At 34.8% G+C, this 11,605-nt stretch overlaps 1 protein-coding gene across 1 annotated transcript; it reads left to right on the forward strand.

Annotated features, from left to right (window-relative positions):
* Nucleotides 1-897: 897 nt before the first annotated feature.
* Nucleotides 898-8,981, forward strand: RECQL3 (DEAD/DEAH box RNA helicase family protein). The gene is made up of 18 exons (XM_086586851.1): nucleotides 898-1,089; nucleotides 1,185-1,300; nucleotides 1,378-1,461; nucleotides 2,027-2,167; nucleotides 2,262-2,296; nucleotides 2,525-2,608; nucleotides 3,299-3,387; nucleotides 3,938-4,090; nucleotides 4,177-4,273; nucleotides 4,974-4,977; nucleotides 5,080-5,229; nucleotides 5,403-5,495; nucleotides 5,585-5,650; nucleotides 5,751-5,884; nucleotides 6,126-6,220; nucleotides 7,007-7,134; nucleotides 7,863-7,966; nucleotides 8,404-8,981. Exons 1-18 carry the CDS (start codon nucleotides 948-950, stop codon nucleotides 8,873-8,875), a joined length of 2,187 nt encoding a protein of 728 aa, XP_086442977.1. The 5' UTR covers nucleotides 898-947; the 3' UTR covers nucleotides 8,876-8,981.
* Nucleotides 8,982-11,605: the final 2,624 nt, after the last annotated feature.

Consider the following 11,605-nt stretch of genomic DNA (forward strand, 5'->3'; position numbering starts at 1 on the left):
TTAAACTCTAAACCAACCCGTTTCATTTAATAGTAGTTAATCAAACCCACAAAATAAATAATCAAATGCATTTTGTATCTGTATTTTAAAATGCGTGGTGTGTATGCATTTTAAAATGTATAAGTTTATAACGTAGTGCATCTGCATTTTAAAATATATAAGTTTATAACGTGGTGCATCTGCATTTTAAAATATATAAGTTTATAACATGGTGCATCTGCATTTTAAAATGTATAAGTTTATAACGTCCACATTCGGATGAAAACAGGTAGTGTCAAATTTAACTTTTGGAGCAATACACGGTACTTTTTGCTAAATTCTATTCAAACCCAAAATCTACTATTTTTGTTATAGTAGTTATCTTATCTAAAAGTAGTTATCTTATTCAATCTTTATTCTGGTAGTTATCTTATCTACAAGTAGTTATCTTGGAAGGGTGAAAAAGAGAATAATTTATATTAAAAAATAACAGGTGGCACCTGGTCTCGAGTCAAAAGCTTAAATTCTAAAGATTTTCTATAAAAAAACACTTATGGCGAATAAAAACAATGTAGGGGTATTAAAACCCAAAAAAATTATGGATAGGGCTTTAGAGTTGTTTTTTTTTAAATGAGACTCTCTAACCCAATTTCTTGATTAAAATATGAAGGCGGTCACTGGCTCACCTGACACGCATATCACGCCACCGAAAGAGTGACGAGATAGTGCTCCAAGTGTCCGATATATAAAGAATGTGAACTTTTCAAGATACCGATATTTTAGCCTTGTTACGGTCATTATGTGGGCGTGTGGATAAAAAAGCGCACATGTTTTATGTTGGGCCCCCAATTTGATAGGCCCAATAACATGAAAACAACAACAAGTGTACATAGCAAGCTTTGCGCGCGAACATATATATTTTTTTAATTTTCCTGTGGACAATTTTTTGGGGTGCAGTAAAAAAAAAAATGAAGAAATCGTTATTACCAATGCAAAAAGAAGCTGGTCAGTTATACGCACAAGAAGATTTAGTAAAGATATTGAAACAACATTTCGGTCATTCTGAATTTAGAGGGAAACAAGTAGATGCCATTCAAGCTGTTTTATCAGGTATTTTTTAAAAAAAAAATTAATTAATCAATATGTCTAACAATTAAGGAATAATTTTTGTTAATTAATTTAATTTTGATTGTGATGATTTGTAGGGAGGGATTGTTTTTGTCTGATGCCAACTGGTGGAGGGAAATCAATGTGTTATCAAATTCCTGCGTTGGCGAAAACTGGAATTGTGCTTGTTGTTTGCCCTTTAATAGCTTTGATGGTATGCTTGCTTATTATTTCTTAATTACTTGTGAAATTTGTTGTGGTATTCATTGGGTGTGTTCTTATTGGATATAGGAAAACCAAGTGATGGCATTAAAGGAGAAGGGTATTGCAGCTGAGTTTTTGTCTTCTACGCAGACGGCACGCGTAAGAGAAAAGGTGATGGTAGAGTAGGGATATTTTTTTAGTTTATAATTTTATAAATGTGGAGATAAAGTTTGAGTGTCAGATTATTTTTGTTTAGTTATTTACATGAATGAATGACAAACATATAGAATGTTTTTTATCGTGATTTCGTATCTCAAAATTCTGAACACTCCTTTCACCAGTCATCTTGTAGAGGCTTTTAGAAACTCATTTACAGCTAAAGTTACATTGACATATAGATTTACTGGTACCCCCATTGTTCATTTGATTGAGTTACCTGCATTCAACCATGAGGGGTGAACAAGGAGAAAGTCATAAGTGATTTCTGATTAGGGACATAAACCGCGTTGCTCTAAGGCATGTCTGAGGCATTTCAATAGTCTAAACATGTGAAGTGTAAAATGAGCACTGGAAATCTGTGTGTGTGTGTGTGCCTTTGTACAGAGACAAGCATATGGCTGTTACTTGTAAAGTTGGTTATACTCTTTTTCATATGTGAGGCTTTGCATCAATCTTAAATGTTATGTCAACTATTGAACTTTATCCCTAACAGTTGGCATTTGTTTTTTATTATTAGATTCATGAAGATCTTTCCTCTGGTAAACCATCTTTAAGGCTACTGTATGTTACACCAGAGTTGATTGCGACACCAGGGTTTATGTCAAAATTAACAAAGCTTTATACCAGAGGCTTGTTGAATCTGATTGCGATAGATGAGGTAGTATGAGCGTGAATATTATGCTAGTGTCTTTTACATTAGTTTCCGTATATATGTTTAAATATTAGCTACACCTTTTGGTTGTATTTTTCAGGCACATTGCATTTCAAGTTGGGGCCATGACTTTAGGTTTGTAATCATGATTCTATCTTTTTGAAAAATTGTAAGCCATGTCTCATTGTAGCGTGTTTGTGATGCTTAATGCCTTAACCAGAGAGCAAACTCCTCAAGGTTGTTAGAAAATAATAGCTCCACGTCTCAGACTTTAAAAACACTGAGATCTTCAATGAGGCTTTTACTTCAATTTTTTAAAATTTCTGCCTAGCCGTTGTTATCTATTTTATCAATGTCATGCAGACCCAGTTATCGGAATCTATCCTCCCTAAGGAACCGCCTTCCAGATGTGCCAATATTGGCTTTGACAGCCACAGCTGTTCCCAAGTGAGTTTCCTGATGTGTCCTTTTCCTGGAATGTGTCGTATAGTACGGCTGTTATTGTATTTTCAAATCCAATATTTTCCTTGTGAAGTAAGTCGAATTGAAGGTCACCGCCTGCTATCATGCGTTTACCTGAGAAATGCTTACACTGGTCAACAGAATTTAAAATTTTGTGTGTTGTAGTTGTCTATACTTTGGGAAATTGCTCCCGACTCTTTTTTCTTTACCTAATTTGGAGACAAATTTGTGAACTACTGCATAGTGCATACTGCTCTATGTACGAAGTTTTTGGGATCTTGCATATTCTGGTGGTGTTGTGGGTGAGTATAAGGTTGAAAGGATTGCAATCTGCCGAAAGAGTACTATTGTGAAGCAAGACAAACTCTGGATTTGAATTTGTTCCAGAATTATCGATGAATTTTTTTTGATGTCGATGAAAATCCTTTTGTACCATCCTATGAAAAAGGCTCTTTCCCGCCAGTAAGCAGACTTACTCAGTAGAACTATGATGTCTCCAATGGTATCCGTGTCCCACTGTATAGATTTCTAGATATACATTTGGATGTTATGATTTTAGGAAGTTGGTATCTGTTCTATTTTATTGCATTTTATTTTGGGTTTCCTGGAATCGATATATTATTTAGCATTCTTTGTTGACCTGTATGAATGCCCTGATTGTTGTTCTGCATGCAGGGTTCGGAAGGATGTGATGGAGTCATTATGCTTGCAGAACCCTTTAATCCTTACGTCCTCATTTAACCGACCTAATATTTATTATGAAGGTGAGGCCACACGCTCTTATACAAGTCAAGATTTATTGTTTGATTTATTCACTACCTTATTTTAAAGTTAGACAATGGAGTTCAGAACAAAATTGGTGTAGCTGAACCCCCATTATTCTTAAGCTCGTTCACGTGTTATTTGACTGATTGGGCTTGACTTTGTGTATCCAAAAAAAGTTTGTGAATGATTTGTTGAATACTTTTGCTTGCTTATTTTATTTAGCCCACGATATGTCGAGCATGGGATTGTTTTGCATATGGGAAAAAACTTTTAGATATCATGAGACATGAGTACTTTGATTTAGAGGAACATATTATTGGGTACTATTACTACTAAATGATGTACTACAACAATCTTTGAGTTTTCACCTTTTTGCTGCAAAACTTTTCAATGCTACTAGGGTAGTTGACCTGGTATCTTGTCTTTTAGGAGACACCTTGAAAATGATCTGAGTTTAATCCCTCAAGAACATCAAGGGACCTTTAACTTTGTACTTAATAATTGTCAGATCAGTAACACCCTTCTAACTAAGTTACAATGTCTACTCAGTTCGTTATAAGGATCTTCTGGAGGATGTTTACACAGATTTGTCTGATCAACTCAAATCTAGTGGAGATGCATGCTCAATTGTATATTGCCTTGAACGAACAGCTTGTGATAATCTGTCTTCTCATTTACTAAAGAATGGCATATCTTCTTCTGGTAATGTAAAAGAAGTTTTCTTTTAACCTTTATTTCCTGGTAGCCCTGAGCAAACAATAATGTAGCTGTTATGTTGTTCTCTCTAGCTTACCATGCAGGGTTGAACAATAAACTCCGAAGCTCTGTTTTAAATGATTGGCTCTCTTCCAGAATACAAGTTGTTGTAGCAACAGTGGCCTTTGGGTATTTTTTAACTTTACACTCTTGGCTCATCTACAATATTTTAACTTGGCCTTTTATGCCTACAATAGGCTTACAGCATATTTAAATTAAGTGAACTATGAATAGAATTCCATGGCGGTTAATACCGTTGCGTCAGGCGAATGGTCTATTACTGTCCATAAGATCATACCTATCTATACATATTTGTGAGGAAAGTACATGACCAGAAACTGTTGGGAAAATAGATACTTCTTTTGTAATTCCATATGCATGCATTATAAATTTATAATAGCCTTTATCAAGCACATATGGGTCTAGGCCGCAGTGGACCACTCAGAGCATTATATGGTGCAAAAACACTTCTTCCATACATAGATCTTTTATGTCGAACAATTGAAGCAAAATTTGGGATTTTAAAGTAAATCTAGAGAGCATTCTGTTAATTAGATTTACTGATTTTCAATGGTCTCTCTCTCTCTCTCTCTCGTTTTTTTATTCTCATTCTTCTGAACTCATGGGGAAAAGCTTTGGATAAAAGTAGTTGTGGCTAATATGCTTGTGATTGTGTTTTCATGTGCTAAATGCTAATACATCCTTGAGTTTGTATGATCATTTTAACCAATAATTGACTTGTGGTATACGCATTTTTTGCTCGCTGGATTCTATTTGGAGCTCTTCCGCTGCATACATGGATGTTGGGGAATAATTGTTTTTTCTTCAGGATGGTATGCTACCAAGTACACTAGTTGTCAGAAATTTGCACTAAGACCATAGGTTACAGTTTCCCCCAATATATTCGAGCTGATGGTTTCTTAAACAAATTGTAGGGCATAGATAGAAAGGATGTCCGAACTGTTTGCCATTTCAATATTCCAAAGTCAATGGAAGCGTTCTATCAAGAGTCCGGAAGAACTGGACGTGATCAGTTGCCATCAAGAAGCTTGTTATATTATGGCATTGATGATCGCAGAAGAATGGTACATTTCTTATCTTTAAATCCTCATCCAACAGCATTGATGTTCTCATCACTGTATTTGATCATTTATGCACGCGGGGGAGGAATTGTTCTTAGCATATCTTTATATACTGCATCTTCCTACAAATTTTATGGCTCTATTGGAGGTTTTAATTATTTAGGGACTTGTGGCAGGAATTTATTCTCAGTAACCCTGCGAACAAAAGATTACACCCTTCAGACTCTAAAGGTGGCTCGTCAAAGAAGTCTTTGGAAGATTTCAATCAGGTTCACTTCTTAAATGTTAATATATATGCTATAAAAGGATTTCATAAATGATTGTCACACTATTGGAGCCTGGTTACATTCTACTGCAGATGGTGGAATACTGTGAAGGTTCTTTTTGCCGTCGGAGAAAGATTCTTGAAAGTTTTGGTGAACAGGTATTGAAAAAATAAATTTATTTGTATTTTCGCTTGTATATACATTGCTTAAATCTTTCACCATATTGAAACAAGTTGGTTTATATGCGTTTTCAAGTAGGTTCCTACATCATTATGTCAAAAATCCTGCGATGTCTGCCGGCATCCAAAGTTAGTTGCTAAGTATCTGGAGGAACTTACTTGTGCATCTAATTTACACAAGGCAAACTCAAGATCTCGTATCTTTGTCAGCAGGTAATCTATAGTTTCGGGTCCTGATATGTTGGAAGATGAGTCATTGAGTCCTATGATCTGAAGACAGAAAAACAACATTCGTTTTACCAGGGGAATTATGTTGACATTCATATATTATTGTGTAATGATTGACATTTCCGAGTAATTTATTAATTGGAATTTTGAGCAATTATTGATCTATATGCAGTTTTGTGTAGTTCTGTTTGACATCTATATTGTGATTTGTGGAATTATGTTTCAGCAGCTCAGGTACAGCTGCTGAAGATCAATTTACTGAGTTTTGGAATCGTGAAGATGAAGCAAGTCTTTCTGAGGAAGATATATCTGCTTCTGATGGTACTTCATCAGATCCTGCTAGAGATTTTATATAAATGTTCACCGTGGAATACATATTATGTTTATTTAGTTCTGCTTTAGATTTCTATGTTAGTAGCATTATTAGGCCATAAAGCTTCTCTTATCATTTCAAGTTAGCTGCTTAACTTTCAAAAAACCTGTCCAATATATGTCTGTATCAACTGTCATCATTTGCTAGTAGGAACATCTCTACGTTGTGCACAAGCTAAATACTTGGCTAAGAAAATAAGGAATTTTTAAAAAAAAAAACTGTAATATATCATAATTATCTGGTAGAATAAGAAAAAAAAATTGCAATTGGAATGCCTTAGATGTATATCTATTAAATCCCAAATTTGTACATGATACCAGTTATTCATTTCTTTTCTGGGCTTTGATATGTTGATTAATTGTTTGGCGCTGCTCTTATAGACTGATGAAATGGTGTTATATGGTAATTAACGTAATTAAGTGATCAATGTTTATCCTTCTCAGAGTTTTAGGAAAGCTATAAGGTGCTTACTACTTTGGCGAGGGTTGTTGTATCACATTTAAGCGTCTTGTTTATTGAAGTAGTATTACTCTTTGTGAAATCTTCACGTTTCCAACTTTTTTGCTTGTCTGTGATCTAATTAATTTATACTAACATTTCTCCTTTAGTATAGCAATATTATTTTTGTCCAGGAATAGGAATGCCAAGTAATGAAAAGCAGCTTATTTCACTAATGAACTTAATGTTATAAAAAAAATTCATTTGCCTATAAGTTGTGTTGACTGTATTGGCAGATGAGGTGGAGGTCGTCAGGAATTTGGCTAGGTCAAAATCTTCTTCCAGATCAGGATTGGACGAGAAAATCAAGTTGTTGGAGCAGCTAGAAGAGAGTTATTATCAGAAAGAACCCCTTTCCAGACAGGTTCTTTTTACATTCTTTCTTTGTACAGTTTTTGTTATAGTAGAGAGTCATTTTGGTCTGTGACCAGTGGAAGCAGTAAGCACTCGCTTCGGATTTGTAGTTGAGGTTGTTAGCAGTATTGATAATTAAGGACCATCTTGCAGCGGAGGTGGTTATTAAAAGCAGTGTATTTCACCAATGTAGTTAAGTTTTAAAAGCACTGGATTTGCAGTATTGATAAAATTGTAAAACCATTTTACTTGGTAAATAGTTTCTCTTGGTCATCAGCTGATTCTAATTGCCCAGTAAGGTACAAGATATTAAATAGAATATCTTTTAGTGGCAAACAAACAGTGTCTAAGATAGCCATTGCCATGCTTAGCAGTAGCACTAGGCAATTAGTATGCCGATTATAAACACCTTGACTTTTTGACAATCAGAACTTAGTTTCCTGCAATACTACGTCAGGGGTTATTTCTGGACGTACAAGTCTAGATTATCTCCACAACCTAACATAGCACTTTTCTGTAGCACAACTCTGACTTTGAGAAGAGGGATATGCCACAAACTCGTAGTAGTGCAAATGCTCTGGACGCTTGGAACCTTTAGTTGTTTGGCTCCCTTTGATACTCCAAATCAGTGTGCAATTTCTATCAGGGAAATGGTGGAATCCCATCAATCATTGACCATATGTAGTGATTTTTTGTTTTTTTGTTATGCAACTACTAATCCCCGTTGGAACTTAGCAGAAAAGCCTCGACAAGAAGGCTGTACCTGAGGCATTGAGAGAAACATGCAAACAAAGGTTATCAAACGCTCTAAAGCAAACCCAGCAGCGGCTCGGCGACTTAAAGTAAGCACATGTTTTCTTTTTGATTTCTAATATATCTTGATTTTATTATTCTAAAGACTTTCTTCTAAGCTTGCATGTAAGGACCACCTTTTTTTATTGATTTGTCAAGGAAACCATTATCTCAAAATGTCATCCTAAATATTAAATATTGTAATCCTAAATATTTTGTAGTAGTGCTTTTAGAGAGGGAAGGAAAGTGCAAATAGAAGGAGAAACACATGAATATATAACATGCGTAGATCTTTGATCAGCCCAATTGCCGACTTAGAGATCACTTTCTGGTTGTGGGAAGAGTGTATATTTGTTGTATGGTGTGAAAGGGAGAGTTCGTAGCTGGGGGAATGTGGAGGAAACTAAGAAAATAAGTTTGATCATTTCACCATTAAGCGTGTTCTTACAGAGTATAACACCTAATATGTCTTTTGTTACTTCTGTAGAATCAATTTTGAGGTATCTGTCACCTTACTTGAAAAGGAGTGCTACACGAAGTATGGAAATATTGGGAAGACATTTTATAATTCACAAGTGGCAAGTACAGTGAGGTGGCTATCAAACTCGAGCTCTTCAGAGATAACTGGGCGGCTGGGCACTAGTGCCAATCAAGAGAATGATGCTTGTGAAGTCCGTTCTCTTCCAATGAAGTCTTATTTATCTTCGTCAGACCTCGTTGATAAAGATCAAGGTCATATAGAAGATTATACAGAAGAAACCCATAGCGTTGTTTGCTCAGAGGCTCGTCAAATTGACCAAGGAACAGAATCTCCTTTCCAGGACATAGTGCTTCCTCCAATCCCATCCTTCTCCGAGTTCATTAAGAAAGGAAGAGAGGGAGGATCAAACCCCTCGTCAACATCTTCCAAGCGTTTAGCTACATTACAAAGGCATGCAGTGAAGAGAAATAAGTTGTAATACAATTAAATGGATTCATTTGCTTTTTCCCTTACATTGGTGGTGTTGTTTTGTAGCTAGACTTTGCAAGTTTGGCAACTTTATTACATTTCTATTTACAGTTTTACATTGTACATACAGATGTCTGTTTTGAAGTTATTTTTTTTCTTCGATAATTGGCCTTTCCAGTTTCCTCTCTAGTAACTTTGAAAAATTGGTTGTGCGTACCCCATAAAGGTGGAAGGCTCATGCAGGCATACTTCAAAGCCCACTTACATAGTTCAGACTCAACTGATTAGTAGTCCTTCTAACCAACAAAAAATAACAGACTGACAAAGACTGCTAGAGTTCACAATGGGAGAATTACAAGAGGACACACTATTCAGAATTTACTTCGTGTATTGCCATCCTGAGTCATCTCCCCAGTTCCTAAGCAACTGCATAAGATACCTATTAGAATCCCTCAAAATGAGAGTATGACTTGGCTGATATTTCTTTAGGAGGTCGGTAGCTAGCTCAGCTCCAGCAACCTCAACAGCCAGTGCATCTGTAGCCTTGAGTTTCCTGTAGGTGGGATGTTTTGAAGAATTCTGAACTGGTCATGGTTCGCAAAGTTGAAGTGACCACATGCCCCCAAACTATGAAACTTGCAAAAGGTGTAAATTTCTGAAGTGGGGGCCATTTCAACTCAGCAAGTGAATCATATTTTAGCATCAAAGTGAAAAATGCTTATAGAATAGATAGAAATTGATCTTGGTTACACCCGTACCCAAGAAAACAATTGCATACCCCAATAAACACCAATAACTAACATATTTATAGACATACCCAATAACCACCAAATTATTTGGGGTATGTTTAATATAAAAGAAAAAATAAATAATAAAAAAAATAAAATTGAAATCTCCTAATTGAAGACGCGGGAGCTTATCAAATCTTTGATTTAAGACAAACCTTAATGTGGTAAGTGCATTCTTTCAAGGACGATAATTATTTAAATTTGATTAAGCACAAATTTGATTAAAGTGTAATTAAAGAGAGATCACATGCATATGATAACCTAGTTGAAATCATAATAAACAATTTAATCCAATTTCATTTTATTTTCTATTTTTTTAATCAATTAATTTAGATAAGTATGTTGATGGATTTATAATTTTAAACCTATAATTTGAGCTATAAAAAAAAATTAGAAATCGCATGTTAAGCTTGACATATTTTGAGAGTCTAAAGGTTTGCAATCTAAAAAGCGTATCTTTTTTAAAATCCATGTAGAGGTGGATATAACTTGTCATTCATGTTGATTTAGACCTCTGCAATTCTGCATACAATTTTGGTCTGATCTCCATGACATGGATTGATGGAATTGATCATGCACCTTGCTTTCACCTTCGACTACTCATGTGGAAACAGTATAATGCTGTTGGGGAAAAACCTGAAGCATCGCGCGTGGACTTAATAAGTTAATATCTCAAAGTCATTTTATACGAGTGTGATACCTATAAATTTTTCTGAGAAACCTTTGTTTCTCTTTGTTAATATTTTGTACCGTAAATTCACACGTTTTTCTTCATTATAACTGATATCATTCCTATATCTGTTTTCCTTTTCATCTACTTGCTCAACAAAAGTCTCCAAGTTTTTGTTGATAAACTGAATCTTTTAGGTAATTTCAAATTTTCAATACAAAAGTTATCCTTTGGCTCTTAGTGCTCTTAGGGATTAAAAAAACGGGGCATTTAAGATGCATGCCAATATAATATCATGGACCTGAAAGATAATACTCATGTGAGTGTAACAGGTTCGTTATCTGGCTACGCTAACTGGCCATGAATTTGTGCGCATTAATAATCATGAGCACACTGAAATGTTGATTGTCTATGATCAACATGTGCTATGACACAGATATTACGGATAATGTTATCCTTCAGATGATTTGCCGAAGCTCTTCCGCGTGAACTTCACCATTTCTAGGGTTTCCGTTTCTCACTAGAAATGGTGAAGTTCACCGCGGAAGAGCTTGCGAATCATGGTCCTGAATGTTATTAGAAAAAGCGTATCTTTTTTAAAATCCAAAATCATTAGTTTGTAGTATATGCCCATTGGAGTATGGCTATACTTTCATGTAAAAGACAACCTCGTATATTTAAAGATCTGATTTATTGTGTGAATCGGATTAAATATAAAATCAAATGGTTGTTCTCATTCATCATACTTAGGATTTTACTTTTTAAGAAATAAATAGAATAAAAAAAATAAAAAATTGTAAAAAGAAGAGAGGAGAGTTTGATAAAAAAATCCAATAAAAGATTGGTACACTAAGCATAGCGAATGGTAAAACCACCATAAACTCACGAAAACATAAAATAAAGACAACAAGCAAGTATAAGTATGGAAATGCGATATTTGCAAGAAGAAAATCACAAGTGGTTTGAAAAACTATAAGACACATCCAAACCCACAATCCATGTGAGAATATAAATAAATAGTTTCAATAGATTTTGCCATGATTACAGTTGGGATTTAAATGGTCAATCTAGTTAGTGTTTGATGAAACATGCAGAAACTGTAGATACCCAACAACCAATAATGGGAATGTCCCATTTTGTTTTTTTTTTTTTGTTTTTTGTTTTTTAGGAGGATTGTTTTTGGTGAGATTTTTTTCTTGTTTATTTTCCTCTTACAATTCCATTATATGTTCTATTTAGTTCTTAAAAAGAAAAATCCTAACTATGATGAAAGACAACAACC

This window comes from Coptis chinensis, unplaced genomic scaffold (genome assembly GCF_015680905.1).
Source record: "Coptis chinensis isolate HL-2020 unplaced genomic scaffold, ASM1568090v1 utg157_pilon_pilon, whole genome shotgun sequence".
NCBI classification, from domain to species: Eukaryota; Viridiplantae; Streptophyta; class Magnoliopsida; order Ranunculales; family Ranunculaceae; genus Coptis; species Coptis chinensis.

Excerpts from the sequence above, each read along its gene's own strand:
- RECQL3 (XM_086586851.1), top strand. The coding sequence starts at position 948 with ATGAAGAAATCGTTATTACCAATGCAAAAAGAAGCTGGTCAGTTATAC. Across the intron at positions 1,462-2,026 it reads CGGCACGCGTAAGAGAAAAG|ATTCATGAAGATCTTTCCTC; the intron begins GTGATGGTAGAG and ends TTTTATTATTAG. Across the intron at positions 7,967-8,403 it reads CAGCGGCTCGGCGACTTAAA|AATCAATTTTGAGGTATCTG; the intron begins GTAAGCACATGT and ends TTACTTCTGTAG.